Raw genomic sequence first — 16,596 nt, forward strand, 5'->3', positions numbered from 1 at the left:
CTACATCCCCCTCCTCCTACCACTTTCTACCTCCTACCTTAAACCTCTCCCCAAACCATATATGCCCGGCTCAATACATTTATGAGAAAACCCCTCCAAACTCAACCACTCTCCACACCTCAACCTCTCTTCAACCTTCAACTACCCCCCTCATAGCCCTCTTCCCTTATCTTTGCAACTCCATTGAACTCTCATCTCACCTTATTCATGAACCGTACCTGCCAACCTTAGCCTTTTAAACTAACCTGGTTGAATGCTTACAGTATAATATTATGTTACGACATCCTCTTAATGTTATATCTTCCTGATGATCATCCCTTAACAGATCTCTCCAATAACTTTTATGTTCATTATGTTATCTCTGTGTATTTTCGTCGATTGCTTTTTGATACACTTGTCCAGTTATTCTAGTGACTATCAGACCTACAATGTTAAGCGCTCTGATACCCCTGGGCGAAGCTAGCGCTATTCAAAACTTCAATTAAAAAAAAAACCTCTCACAAGATTCTAGCACTAAGAAGCATCTGTGAAACATTTGTAAAATGGTTTTAAATGATATATGGAGTCTCAACCTACAAGAAAAATAGTTTACATACTTAGCCGAACTGAGACCATCAATAGCCATTTTCATCTTGTCGTGGAGGCCATCTTCAATCTTCTGAGATGCATTTCTAAGGGAAAATAACGAGAGTATAATTGTTGAATTTTATCCGCATCTCACTCCTGTTTTCAAGAACTGCAAATTCCCAAAGTGTCTGGGATCTAGGAATGTGTTTCAGATATACCTGGCTTTATTTTTCAAAATACATTCTCAGATATGCTCATAAATGCAAAACGCTCCAAGAAAGACAAGGTGAAATTATTGCAGGTCTAACCAAATAAATGTAGCATCTCATGCAGTACTAAAAACCGGGTGTGGAATAGTGGGTAATGTTTGTTAATTGTTCAGTCCATCCATGTTTTTGCTATTTGATACCGGCCCTTGACTAAAGTTTTGTTCTAAATCCCACTTTCTATGATCAATCGAATCCAGAACGTGCTCTAAGGCCAACACTACAGCACCAGCTTAGGCCTATGCTACACATCTATATGCCCATCATTCCTTCCTGTCTCTCCATGTGTGATTACTTATCATATTGCCCATAACTTTTTGCAGTTTTAAATAGGATCTTCCCTTCTGATATAGAAATGGTGGACCTACTTGTACTTCATATTGAAATGCTTTGGACCAAATGGATAACTTGGTTATTAATTGTAGGAAAAAATTAATTTTTTGTACTCAGTATGAATCTAGAGTTCTGATGGTCAGATCCAACAGTTTAAGCTCAATTTTAATCCACATGTTATCATTTGCCAGCCCTGACTCTCAAGATTAACCCATCAGTGAAGTGTTTTCATTGGCCCTACAGTGCTGGTACTGAGTTAAAAAGTATGCTTACTTTTAGAATGAGGGTAAAATGCTGTTGAGGCTTTCAAAACATGCCCAGGCAGAATTTTACACTGATTTATATTTAGAAAGGGCCCATTTCCCCTACCTCCAGATTCAATCACCCACCGTTTGCCTCCTTCCTATTGTCATCAATGGGTAAGTGGAGGATTAGGAGAAAGAAGGGCCACTGAGTGAATATTCAGACCGTGAGCCCCCTGACCACCACTATCGCAATGCTGAATCCTCGTCCACCACCTCTCCTTCCCTCCCAAGGGACTAAAACTAAGCTCGGGTGAAAATAGTAATTAGGATCTGGGAGCAGCTGCTGGTAGGCTTACCAGCTTATTTTGAGGACAGTCAATACTTTAAGAATTTCCATGTAAGTTTACAAGTTTGATGATGATAATTATTTTTAAAATTCTGTCATAACATAACAGGAATCAAAGGCAGACAAGATGTCCGAGTCAAAAGCAAAGAATGTTGTTGCATTCCTCCGTTGTGTTATGACCACTGCTGATGCTATCGGATTGGAGTAACTAGTGGCATTCAGCTATATTTAGTAGCATTTACACAATTTACCAGGAAATAACATTTTATGATTACCTTAATTTTGATTAATTTAATAATCATGTAAGTAAATTACCGCGGTTGTAAAACAGCCATTGGTTATATAGTTTTTGGAGTCTTCTAGGAACCATTCATTGGGGTACTCATTAGTGCCATATGGCATTTAAGCATGTTTATGTGAACATTGTGTATTAAAATTCACCATTTGACCCAATTTCTTCAAACTTTTCTGGGGGTAAGAAATCTACCTCCACAAACCCTCCTAGAGATGCAAAGCTTTCTTTGCTCATTTTCAGTGAATTTCAAAGCGAGTATTACGCTTTACCACAAAGATCAGTAGCTACCACTACTGGACATTGTAATGTTTTACTGAACTTCTATAGAGTCGTACATAAAACTTTCTTGACGAAAGCCGATTGCCCATGCCTTTTCCTACTCTGAACACTTTGTCATTAAGGGTTTGTGTGGTAGTTTTTCTCTAAATGTCTCTACAAACATAGGCTCAGTAAAAGTTACAAGAGGGAAACCAATCCTTTTGCTTTTGCTGGAATACCTCCAATTCTAACAGTTATTTCTGCATATGGCCTCCAAAAGTATATTCCAGTCTCTTTCGTAAAGTTTTTTTTTTTTGTTTGATGCTCCATTGATGCCTTTTAGCTCACCTTCATAAAATGATATTCTGTTTTCTAACCCATCTCCTCCAACATTTATAAGTCTTTGTTCACTTGGGAGCTGGGGGTGAAAATTTTCAATTCCTCTTATTCTGAGACTTCCATACTAAGAATTGTTGAATCTTTTCTTCCCTTCCCACTTCTGCAACCTGTGTGAGGTTGACAGACTTTCTAGACGTCTTAGAGGGGAGCTGACTTTCTCTTAGTGTTAGGCAACTTGTAATCAAATTGCTGAGTTGTAATCCAGTCTCATCAAGGACCGGGATGGGGAACACCGCTTCCCAGCTGCCCCCTTCCTCTAAGTCAGGTTCCAGGCAATAGACAGCTAAACCTTTAATAGTATAGTACAGCAGTCTCTTTCTTAATCGAACAGTACCGGACCCTTTAAGAAGCAAACTGCAATTAGAGGTGTTCAAAATTCATGTAATCTAAACACAAAGACGTTAACTCTAATTTTGAGTGAACTTCTGAGGGAATGTAGATAATCTGAGAGATCTGGAGAAGAGTGACATTAAACTTTACCAAAGGATTTTTCTAGTACTTACCCAGCGCTTGCTGTGTTCTGTCCAACGGTTTGCAGGGGTATCTCCTAAAAAACAATATATGGAAAAATATGAGATGTTCATTTACTAAAGTATGACTCCGTATTTATAAAAAAATCATTTAAAGGGGCTTGGCCATTAAATTGAAGGTGGCACAGCAGCCTTCATCCCAAGAGTCTTCTTGAGACCCTGTCCTCCTTCAGCCACAGATTGTCTGCATTTTGAGTGTTAGCTGTAACATACATTCTAAAATGTATATTTACCTAAACCATACGGACTGGAATGGAACTGGTAAGATACCACACACCTCCAAAAAATAAACAAAGGGCAACGTTTACTCGACAACAATATATTTCTGTCTAAAAATGGATGGCTTGCTATATGATAAAATCATATTTTATAGTACCAGTCATTTTGTGCAGTCTTTACTGGCACAACCTTATCCTTACACAAAACCCACTGGGCCACACCACCTCTCATCTTAGCTCTCGCATCACCCACCACTCTGTCACCTTTTTGTTTACATGCCAACACCACCCGGTGCAAACTGTCGCTCTACAATCAGTAATTCTCCCCGTTTTATAAAACTCCTGTTTTTCTACAAAGTGAGAAGAAAACACTCTCAACCTTTTGTTACTTTTCTAGGTACTTGGTTGCAGAACAAATACCCACCTTCCATCTTCCTGGTGGCTTTCCCGGAATCTGCCCTCTCCTTTATTCTCTTCTGAATTCATCCTTTCTCTTTCTTTCACCATTCACCATTCACCTTCACTCTTTTTGCTTTTTCCATCTTCTATAGGAGCAATCTTTTGCTTGGCTTCCTTCCTCTCAACATTTCAACAGGACCTAACCCAGTGATCCTTTGAAGTGTTGCCTGGTATCCCATGAGTGTCTTATGCAAATAATTCTTCTATTCGCTTCCCTCACTCATCCCATCATAATGCTGAATTTAATGTTTTAGTCAGTTTCTCCGTCATCCTCTTATTTTGAGGCTGATACATAGTTGACAACTTGTGTGTAATGTCATTCTTAAAAAAAAAAAAATCATCCATCGCCATAAAACCTTCCACATTTTAAATCTCTAGAACTCTTCGTAACCTACTGTCATGCTCTTGCATCCGCTTCCCTGCTACCCGATTGTCTCCCTGAAAATGTAAGGCCACCTGGTACATCCCTAAATACTTGCTGCATCACTATGAAGTACAGATGTAGTTTACACAGGTCAAGGGGAATCCTGCAGAACCTGAATAACCCTTCTGGTATTATGAAAGCAGTCAGACCCCTACTACAGGATGCAGCCTGACTTGGTTTTGGCTAAAGTAAGATCCAGTGTGGTAGAGGCATCTGCATTTGCCAACAGTGAGACCACTTCACCTACAATAAGAAATGGATACCTACTTAATAGTACACACCTGTTAAGACATCTGAGGTCTATGCACAATATTATATCAGTTAAAGGGTTTCTTGCAGCCACCACTAGTCTGAACCACTGACAAGCTTCCATATTTACATGATCCCACCCTGTGAGCACTCTCTCCCGTTCCCCTTTTAAAGCCTTTCTATTTTTAACTTTGGAGCAACATAGATCGAATCCTTCTTTAACCTAATTTCAGGCATGACTTTTTAAACATCCACATTTTCTCAGAAACATTGCCAAATTCTTCTCTCCCCTCTTTCCTTGTGGAGCCTCGTCCCCATACTGCTGCACCAATGATCGAGATCCAGGAAAATTATACATTTCTGAAAAGTAGACAATACTCAGAATTCCGCAAGAGGTAATCTGTGTACATCCCTAAAGTTTTTCCCAAATAATGTAACTGTTGAAATAAAGAGATATTGAAAATGATTAGGAAAAAACGGCCTTTGTGACATTTTCATCTGTAAATTTGTGTCATAAGGGCAGAGTTAAAAAAACAAAATACCATTATGTCCGCTAGATCCTTCTGTTTGCAGGGATATATAGGGTTTGTACGTTCTCCAAGAACCCAAGCTACCCAGAGCCAACAACTGAGCTGTATTGTACAATAGTTTTTCATTGTGTACAGAGTATAGACCAATTCATATGGTGAAATATGTAGAGTGAAAAATGGTATAAAGGAAAATGTATGTATTTCTGAAATTGGCACTAGATGTGGAGTACAGGAGCAGTGGTTATTTGTACATATCTGAATTTGTGGGTACCCGTACTAGCATATGATTTAGAGGGTATTATTCAAAATGTCTTCTTTCTTACACACTGGCTTACATTTGGAAGGCACAAATGCAACGAAATCCAATTGGTAATGGCTATTCTTTCAGAGTTTCTGTCCATATCAGGATGTTCCCCAGTAACTAGACTGATATTTTAACATTCTCTGGTTGGTAAGATATTTTACTAAGATAGATTCAGTGCAATTTAACATTGACTGCAACAAGATGGCCACAGCAGTACTATACTGTTAAGGACAGAAATGCCAAAAGATTAGTCATCAACTACAGATCACAAATATAAAAGACCACTGGACAAAGGAAGGGAACCAGATCAGTGAGTTTAAATACCTTACGGTTCCCGACAGTTCACCTTTATTGGTAGGAACTATATAAGATTAAAAACAAATAGTAGTAGTCTTTTATCTAAGAACTCGTCAAGTCCAACAGGAAGACGAGTCTGCCCTGGTGGTATTGCTCTACCTGGTTGGGGAGAGGCTGCAGATCATGAAGCATGACACAATTTTCTGTGTGAGTCTTCCTCTTCCATAAGAATGACCTTCTCTACTCTCTGCACTTGTACAGGAACTCTGTGAATATCTTGGTTGAACTTAATTGGGTCTGCTTAAGAGTAATACCATATCTTGTATTCTACCCACAGCTGCCGTACCTATTTGTGCTGTTCGTATCTTCATAGGGGGATGTACGGTGGCTCGCCTCCTCCTCTCTCCTATGTGTTATAAGGGGCAGAAAGACTGTCGATCCTATTGTTGGGGATGGGGCATGGCCATAGTGGGCAACCCCCAACCCTATATTAATTAACACTGGTGTATAGTGGGATTTCTGCCCCCCAGGGGGGCATATGGGGGTAACTACCACCATTCACCCCCATCAGGGGACAGAAAGACAGATTTTTTTTATAGTTACCCCCAGGGGAGCACAAGTCCTGCTAAGAGGGCTGCCCCCTCCATCCCTTGTGCCTACTGGTGGATCCCTGCTTGGGAATCCCCAAGCAGGGATCTACTGAGAAGTACCACCACTGGAAAGGGGAGATTCTCCCCTCTTCAACGATACCTCCTCCAAGAGAATCAGTGCTCATGGGGGCTGAGCTATGCCCCCGAGCACTGATTCAGTCTGAGTAAAATGAGCCCATTGGGTCATTTTAATTTAACTTTTACTGCAATGACGTCGGAGCACCCTGCGTGCTAATCGTCATTGAAGTAAAAAATAACAAAACAACACTCCGGCTGCTCGGGAAGCTCCTCTCAAGCAGTCCAAGCTAACAATAAAATAAAGGACTCCCTCTGGTGCAGAGCACCGGAGGGGCCTTTATATACCTCCCAGTGTCTGCAAATGGCAGACAGATTCACTAGTGAGGTAGTCCTGGTGTTGGCCATTGGCCGACACATGCAGTAAAAGGGTTAATATTTGACTAGCTGATATGTGAGAAGCAGCTCAGCAGCAGAATCTATAAGGGAATTTAAAAACAAAATCCAAAATCATTTCACTCACAATTGGAACCCAAGCAGTCCATCAGCTCACCATGAAGGTATGGGATGTGTGAGTAACTCGGTTAGCTAGCGATAAGGCATCACCCTAATAAAAAAAGACCTGATCAAGTATCAAATTCCACTCCTTTTAGTCTCTGATAAATGAGCATGAATTAATTAATTGCTGTGTTTTTTAAAAATCTCAATCATGGTGTCAGTTTGCTTTCTACAGGTGTAGCCCACATAAGGATAATGATTTGTTTTGGCACAAAAGCGGGCAATTCTGGTGCACAGTGTGCATAAGAGTTATTCAGGTCTGTACGGCCTTATTTAGTAGGATATTGTTTGCCAAAAGGCAACCCTGCCATGTATCATGCATGGACAATTAGATTAATGCATTTCACTGCCTGAGGAAGTCTCTGCACTGCACTGCTTTAGTCATGCACATGAGCTTCATTGGACTCCCCTCAAGACCCTCTAACAATAAAGAGAGCTCTGCTGTCACCCTGCAGTGCTGCAAGAGGAGGGCGTCCAGCCAGTAAGAAGGTGGGACGAGACGAGAATGCTACGGATGTGATCATGTGGCTTGCAGAGTTCTGGGCCTGCCGGCATTGTTCTCTTAATGTGTACGCATAATTATTGAATATAACAGCGGATACAAATGTCTGGGTACTTTTGTTTTAAGTTATTCATTCCAGTAGAGCTTTTTCGAATTTCAGGATAACTTTATTTCTTACATATTGTTTAGTCATCTGGACCGTGATGCACGAAATTGATGGTATTTTTAGTGTTAAATCTTTGGACATAATTTGTTTTTTACTAGCTGAATGAAGCAAATTAAACATTCTGCTACAACATTAAACTTGCATATTACTACATAATTGTCTTTAGCACATAAGGCTTTTTTGCACATTGCCCAAGAATGAAAGACTATTTCTTTTTCTTTTGATTGTTATCTCCATTGGGCCTGCATGCTAGAATTCAGAATGGATTTGTTATGAAATTATAATGCATTCCTCTCTTACTCCCTTCTTCCACATTGAACGGCAGATTGGACTGGGAAGAACTACTCCTGCTCAAAAGGTCAGTGGTGTGGCTAAGAGTAATGGGTGGTGGGCCTTGTATCGAACCGAGGAAGTGTGGTTACTAGCATGAACTAACAGCGCTGCATGCACAATGCCACTCCATGAGCTGGGAAGCCAAGAGGAGCAGGTGACTGCACACATTCTTTAGGTCTCGCCTGGCGAAAGCAGCACATGCGCTGCTCTCGCCAGAGAGGAACCTTTGGAATCGATTCTCCCCGAGGGCTTATGCACGCGCCTGCATGGACAAAGATGGCTGCTCTCGCCATCTGTCCAAAGCAGACAGCATGCGCATATCCATGGGACAGTGGACAGTCCGCCGCCATCTTGATCACGCCGGCATCCTTCAACTCTGGCTCGGTCTAGAGATCTGTACGCGTGCGCGCATGGCGGCGTGCTTTCACTTTAAACAGTACACGTGCGCGCAAAGGACCCACAGTTGGAGGAAGCCGGCGTCGTTTATGAGAGTCTGTGCTATCAACACTTTCTAGTGAGGCGCTGTGTTGACCTTGCGCTCATGTGAGCTATTGTAATAAACGCATAATTTTTTTAATGAGACTCTAAACTGTAAACTTTTTTTGTGAGGGACTATAGAATTGTGCCAAAGAATGTCCCATGGTTCAAGAGATAATGTAGTGGTATGCTTAAATCACATGATGCGTCCCGCACGTCATGCAAGTGAGAGAGCCCTACTTTAGGTGGGATACTATGCATGGCAACAAAACAATACCTCTGCAGTCCAGCAGGTGACAATGGCTTTGAGTAAATTGTTAGTAACAGAGCTACCCCTCAGATTGCACAAATACATGTAGGAGACATAAATATCACAGACAGAATCACATGGATACAGGGTTAACAGGTGCCATCCATGGATCATTGTTTGACCTCATGTCCACAGGTTTGAATCCTGTGGGTCCACTCAGTCTTTCATCCTTCAGAGGTCGATAAAACGAGTGTCTTTGAGTTGGGCAACAATAAACATCTGCTATTTCAGGGCCAAGATAACCTACAGGGAGAAAGGACACTTACAAAACACTCACGCTATGTTATGCTGTTTTTTAAGTTTCTCAGAATTCTCAGCAGCTATTTGTTTCACACACAATCTGTAGCTGCCTTTACCAATATAAATGCAGGGAAATAAATAACATTTAATATGAACATGGAATATCCCCCTGGGTGCCACGTGTTTGCTTAGGTTCAGGGCCGGATTCAGTAGCCTGAAGATTTGCCCGGACAGTATTTCATCCAACATGGCCCATCATCTCATGATACACCCGACTGAAATCTCCCTGGAGCTCCCACTGCTATTAAAGGCTCATTCGGGCTTTGGAGAGCTCTCATGAGCCAGAGAAGTTTTGCACAAACTTACCAGGCTCGGGCCATCAACAGCAGTGTGCACTTGGAGAGACACCTGGTATCACATCTCTGTGTGATGTAAACTCAGCCGTGAGAGTGTTTTACTGTCGTCATCTGGTTCCTACATTAAAGAGAAAAAAAGTGACCCTTCAGGCCTTCCGCCGAGGCAATGGCAGGGGGACGCCTTTGGATTCTCAGGTGTTATCGTCCTGGTCATTGCCTCAGCCTTCTAGGGACATGCCCCCAGGGCCGGACTGGCCGTAGCGGGCACCGGGCAATCCCCCGGTGCGCCCCACGGGTGGGGGGCCGGTTTGGGGCCGTTTTTGTTACAGGGCCATTTTTGCAGCATAGCTGCAAAATCGGCCCTGTAACAAAATCGGCCGAAAACCAGCCCTGGTAAAGAGCTCGGGGGCTCCCACAACCCTCCGGAGGGGGCGGGGGGGCGATCACTTTGGCAGGGCCGGTTTAGGTTCCCAGTCCGGCCCTGCATGCCCCGTGTGAGAGTACAAGGGACCCCTTTGGGTCCTCAGGTTTCGTTGTTGCTGTCCTCGTCTTTTCTGTTCAGTGCAGCGTTGTCGACTGTGGATCATGTTCCGGCAGCCCAAGGTCAATGTCTCCTCCTTCCCTACTATCAGGCAGATTTATGGAAAACAGAACAATATCTTTAAATCAGCACAGGAGCCTCCAGCGGTCCTGGAAGTCCCAGAGTGGTTTGTCACTGGGAACAGACAGTACATCACAGAGTCAGCGGTGATGCATGATGTTGGTATGCAGCCCCTAAGCTCCATGCCCAGGGCCGTCACCAGGTCCTGTACATAAGCGCACTCTCAGAAGAGATGGTAGGTCATCTTGTCTAGGGTGCACCCTCTTGGGCAGGACTTATATCGGTTGAGCCCTCTTATGTGCATTGAAGGCTCTCACTGGCAGACCTCCTTGGATGGCCATCCAGGCGGTGTCCTTGTGGTAGTTGGTCAGGCGCTTGGAAGCAACGTTCTCCCACACCTTGTCCACTGTGGCAGAGGGGAGGGTGCCAATTGGTTTGCTGACATCCCTCGCACGTACCTGGTGTTGGATGATCTTCGGAGTCCACTAGGCCGAGGCAGCAACCTCCAGACCAAACTCCTTGACAGACTTTTCCACTTCTTTGTAGAACCATGCAGAATCCCATTTGTAGGAAACGGGCACACCCACTCTGCCCATCTGAGGCGCCTCCACATTAGCAGGTGGAAGAAGCGTTCCATCAGAAAGCTGGCATGGCTTTCAACTTTGGTCCCCAGGGTGCTCCTCATGCAGTGACACACGAAGATTTCCCTTAGGATCGTGGCAATGTCTGGCACTCCTTTGCCTCCCTTATCATGGGTTTTGAACATCACCTGTCTCTTCACTCTTCACTCTAACCATCTTGGAGCTCCAGATGAAGTAGAAGATCATTCTTGTGATAGCCTTGGACATTTGAGGCGGCAGTGGCCACACTTGAGCGAAGAACTGGACCACTGGCAGGGTCTCATTCTGCGGGACCAAATACTTCCCTTCGATTGTCAACTTCCAGAGGCTCCAAGAGACTCCAGAGTCCCAGCTTCTGCTTCATCTTCTCCAGTCTTTCTTCCCATGTCTTCTCCGCTGCACCTTCTCTGCTGAACCAGCCTCCAAGGATCTTCAGGAAATCCTGATTGATGTGGAACGCCAGTGGATCTCAGGTGGGGTCCAGTGGCCGAAGAGTAGGCTCCAGATGCCTTTCCAAACTCAATACAAGTCTTTTCCAGTTCCTTCACAGAGGGCAAGCCCAAGCCGAAGACCGAGACATCGTCCACTTGGACGGAGCACTTCATTTCACCCTTCCTGCTGCTTCCCAGTACTGTCACTACCCTGATGTTCTTGTTCTGTCTAATTTCGTGGAGCTCTATAACCCAAATGAACAGAAGAGGGAAGAGTGAACAGCCCTGCATAACACGTGACAGGATGGGGAATGAGTAGACCTTTAAACGAGTCTTAGGCCTGGCATTGCAGTCTGTGTGTGCAGTTTTAAACTGACATTTGAACCTGGCAAAATAAACCTTTTTGACAGGCCCAAACCTTCCTTTTTACTACACACAAGTCACCCCTAGGGTAGACCTCAAACAGCCGAGAGGGCATGTTCCAGTGTATTTAAAAAGCTGGACATGTACTTTTAAGTTTTACATGTCCTGGTAATAAAAAACAACAATACAATTGTTTTCACTACTGCAAGACCTACCTCTCCCATAGGATAACATTGGAGTTACCTTATCACGTCTAATACACTGCAACTTCGAATTGGAACCAGGTAGACAGATTGAGTTTGAGGTTTAAAGAATTGTATTCAAACGCCCCCTTTAATGTTTTAACAGATTTCTTATCACAATTCTGAAAATGACACTTTTAGAAAGTTGGCATTTCCTTGTCCTCCCCATAATGGTGCCTCCAGCCTGATCCTGGGTCACATGACTAGGTGTAGTTGGTAGTTGGTCTATGTGTATTGCTCCTAGACAGTGAGACAAAGGGAAGATAGGTATTGGCATGATGGCCAACTCTGATTTAATGAAGGGGAGGAGCTGTTACCTACCACACATTCACATTACAAAGGCTCTGCCTGAGCACAAAGGGCATGTCACCAGGTTATTGTGATCCCAGACAAGCGGCGGCCAGGGCAGGAAGTGGGGATGCCGCCACCTCAGGGGAGTAAACACCTCTAGGAGCTTCTCCCTACTTCAAAAAACAACTGGGTATAAATACTGGACCACATACACCAACTCTTCAGTACACTCATTGTCCCATGGTTACTCTGCCAGGTAGGACTGCTGTGCTGCTGAAAGGACTGCCACTCTGCTAGACTGCTGCTCTGAATCACTGCTGCCCTGATGTGCTGACATGCTGCCTTCTTGCCCAACAACAACAACAACAACAACAACAATAACAATACTCAACAACGATGCCGGACCTCGCATTGCACCCTCGCTGCATCACAAAACCAACGCTTCCGCTGCATAATGCATCTTCAACGCAGATTGTTACAATGCTCCATAAACCAGGATTTAGGTTCGGTGTTTAGCAGCCCTAACTGGGTCCCTGTAGTCAGCCCACGCTCTATCGCGATTGGCCTGAACCTGTGACTTTGTCACAGTCCGGCGTGACCAAATGCCCACAGTTGGTGCTTTGTGCTTTTTGTGCTTTTATACTGAAATCTTTAAAATTGCATATCTTTAGGTTCTACTGATTGGATTGTTGTTGTTTTGGTCTTGTTTTATGTATTAATTATAAGTGTAATTTTCTAGCTTGCTGTAGGATCCTTTTGTGTGGTGTTTTTCACTTTATTAGTGTCAGAAATGTTGCACAAATAATTTTACTCCAAAAAAGGAGTAGCGCCTTCACTGTCAAAAGGGACAGGGTGTTTCGAAATTATGAAGGTTTTTAGTAACTCAGGAAATGTGGGGCTCTGCTCTATAAACGTAAGTGTTAGTGATCTCTATTGTATAAGGTGCAACCAGGTGAGGGTATAAGCCCTATACCCCTAGAATTAGTGTAGGGGAACCCTACACAGTTACATATACAACCAAGTTCTGGGCACACACAAAAAAAATCATACAGTGATAACCTATCAACACAGTTCAAGTGGATTCACAGGCAAGGATCAATAATCCTGGTGGGTAGAAAGTTCCTTTGTCTCTGCTCCATATGTCATTTGAGCAAAAAAGAAAGCAACCAACACGTGTTTTGCCGCAATTGAAAATTAATTTCACGACTTCCTCAGGGATGGGAAGGACACATATGGTATTGTCAACAGCAAATGGTGCGCGTCAAGGCACATCAAAGAAGAAAAATTCATGTAAAGTATTTGGTGACTTTACATCTTAGAAGTGGAAACTCTAATTAACCAAACTAAGTATAAGAGAAAAAAGCAGGTGAAATGTGAGCAAAGTGAATACTCATAATAAAATAACAGAAAACACTCAAGTTGAATAGTGCGGTGCTCTTAAACAATTTGCAAAGAATATCATGTTAATCATCACAATTTCACGTATTTATGGCATTCTAAATAAAATCTACACGATTTATATAAGGCATGAAGGGAAGGACAGAGGGAGATGGGGAAAGGCTATTAATTGGAAAGAGGATTTCTACCTGTTTTATGGATATAACAGTCTCGGTAGTCTGTGAAAGTAAAAGGGAAAAGGAGACCACAGAGGGTAGCAGTTAGTAAACTGTATGGAAAAGGAGTGAAAAAATGGAGCGCTCAATGCTCCGCCGGTGATAATTCCAATCCAGCTGGGCAAGCTGAAGTCATAAAATAATGGCTATTCAGTTACTGATGCACCTATATCAAAGGAAGACACACAGGAATAATGATCATCTATGAAAGAATGTGTTGATATAGGAAAGCAATCAATCTAAAAGTAGCGGGATATTACCATGGGTATGGGGATCCAGTATTTGGATCCGCCGTGAGTATTCTGAATTCGATAGTTGGTGCCTGTCTGTATTGAAGATCTGAAATGCAGATCTTACATTCAGTATCAGAATATTTCAAATTGTTTTAAAAGTTAAAGAGACGTCCGGCATTGCAAAAAAAGTGGCATATCTCTTACCCAAAAAGCGTGTGCGCTGTAGGTCCTCACAGCAGTCTGCTGTGTTCCGAGTGTGGGCACAGCAAAAGAAACCCGGAAGTGGTATTTATACATCCAGCTGGAGTTAAAAGACTAGAGTGCAAAAACTCGCTTTTCTGGATATAGTATCTCTATTGTCCCAAACTTCAAACCGTGCCCGTGAGTAATAATGTGGTTGCAAAATAAAGTTACTTATCAATGGTACTAAGAAAAAGACAATGTAAATCAAATATCTGAAATGTTGAGGTTAAGAAAATGCAAGGGCAAGCTAAAAGGCAAAGCATAAAAGTATGAGAAGAACGTGTGGATGTGAAGGGAAAACTTTACTCTTTACAAGGTGATTGATGTTTCAAAAATTACTATGTCATTTTGGAAGGCAGTATTTAGTATATCTCGGGAAAGTGTAGGCAAATTATTCTGGTTGACGGTCTCAATGCTTTACATTGTGGCACACTATTGAAGAGAATGGGTTTGCTAAGTAAACACAATTTTTGAGCCAAGCAGTTGTGAAGGGCGAGTTTTCATGCAAATATCAGTGCAACATACAGTGGTGACAACACATTGTCCTATATACTGTTATTTGTTTTAGTATTGTTATTTAAAACATGCTAAATGATAGTGTTCAGCAGATCTATGTATGCATGTACAGTGGTAAAGTTTTACAAAATTATGGTATAAGTTCAACGTGAACACAGACATATTTTAGAATATACTTACAGATTATTGAGGAGCAGCAACTTCAGATATACCATTTCCAGTTAATAAACAAAGTGACCAAATGTTATGATCTTGTATGCAAGCATATTTTTACATATTTTTCAGAATATATTCCCAGATTATTCATGAAAAGAAGCAAACCCAGATATATCTGTTTACAGTGTATAAAGCGGGTGACCAAATGTTTTGATCTTATATGCGTACACAAGATAACGCGATTCTCACATTATTAATCTAATCACCTAAAAAATATTGCAATTCATGGTCACAATTTAAACCATGTTCTACCGAATGGAGACGCATGATCTAAGTGGCTTCTGTATGTCTAAGTCTGAGCTCCCGGTTGCCACCCCGCCAATTAGGTTGAATTACAGCGATGCTAATAAAGGAAAAGCGTTTCTGTATTCCTTGTGATGGACAGACCCATGCCTATAGTGCCACTGGATATCTGGCATCTTGTTGGTGTAACGCTCGAAAATGTTGCTGATTCAGTCTTTCAGAGGTCTTATAGTGCTTCCCACATATAGTTTTCCACACGTGCACTCTATGATGTACACTACAGGGTCTTACCCCTCCTGAATGTGATTTGAGGATAACTGGTAATGTGATCTTTGAGAGATTTATCAGCCTGTAGGATCTCTCAATGCTTAGTGAGGCTTCTCCTAATGATGTGATTCAGACCGTTAAAATCATTGACAAGTCTCATTGGTTGATGTTGTTGTAGTGTAGGATTCTTGACCCTTAATGTGTCTGCTCTTTGTATACTCCCTAAGGAACAGTCTTAGCCCTACGGTCCCATGCAAAGCCAAGGATCTAACCTGGCTTACCCAATACACTATGGGTTTTTACAAATGCAGCTGTTATGGGGTACGCAGATGGGCAAAACATGGAACCTTGGAGTTCACCAACTATGACAAAAAAAGATGTAACATTAGACACAACATCAAATGCAACACCAAGTTTGTGGTGTGCATCATAGAGTGCATGTGTGGAAAACTATATGTTGGCAGCACTATAAGACCTCTAAAAGACAGAATCAGCTAACATGTTAGAGCGTTACACCAACAAGATGCCAGATATGAAATGCGTTACTTACCTGTAACTGCAGTTATCCAGTATTAGTGGCTTTCATAGATTCACATGCCTGAATCATTCCCCGTCGTCGAGACGGGAGCCTCCGGTATATAAAAAAGTAATGTCCTAGAGACATACATAGAAAAGAATAGGCCCAAAGGTCTCACCTTAGTAGCCTATCCACATCCTTTTGCAGGAAGGACCAAACAGAGCAGGCCCCAAGGGTCCCACCTTGGTGGCCTATCTGGGTCCTTTTGTAAAAAGGACCAAATAAAGAAAAACAGCCAATCAGCTACTACCTCCTTCTAGAACCTTCCTGCCAGGAGCCCAAGTCTCTCAGATTTTCGTACGCACCAAGCTAGTTAGGCGTAAACTCATTAGAGAGAAAGGTGAGCCCTGCCAGGGGAGGCGGGAAAGTGCATGTGAATCTATGAAAGACACTAATACTGGATAACTGCAGTTACAGGTAAGTAACGCATTTCTTATCCAGTATTTGGGTGTCTTTCATAGATTCACATGCCTGAATCAGAGTAGCGAGCAATACATTATGCACATTCTGTATGAACATCAGGTATGAGTATGTAGATAATACATATCACATGACTATAAAGCACAAAATCCAATGGCATATAAATACAGTAAGAGAATGTGCATACCAGTAAAGGATGGAGGGATGTAGAAGGGCTCACCTCACTGGAATAGATGGCGAAGCACTGCTCGGCCCACTGCTGCATCCTTCATCAGCTCAGTATCCAGGCAGTAGTGCCTGGTGAAGGTATGCGGGGACTTCCATGTCGCCGCTCTGCAGATGTCCAAGATCGGCACTCCAGCGAACAGCGCCGCAGACGTGGACATGGCTCTT

General features: G+C 42.6%; 1 protein-coding gene across 1 annotated transcript in view; it reads right to left on the reverse strand.

Annotated features, from left to right (window-relative positions):
* Window positions 1-16,596, reverse strand: part of ADCY7 (adenylate cyclase 7) — a 441,560-nt gene that overhangs the window by 128,789 nt on the left and 296,175 nt on the right. The window contains exons 12-13 of the mRNA XM_078670626.1: window positions 3,213-3,256; window positions 597-671 (exon numbers count right to left, since the gene is read on the reverse strand). Of these exons, the coding sequence (XP_078526752.1) occupies window positions 597-671; window positions 3,213-3,256 (119 nt within the window). The remainder of the gene's footprint in view (window positions 1-596; window positions 672-3,212; window positions 3,257-16,596) is intronic.

Source organism: Lissotriton helveticus, chromosome 12, assembly GCF_964261635.1.
Source record: "Lissotriton helveticus chromosome 12, aLisHel1.1, whole genome shotgun sequence".
NCBI classification, from domain to species: Eukaryota; Metazoa; Chordata; class Amphibia; order Caudata; family Salamandridae; genus Lissotriton; species Lissotriton helveticus.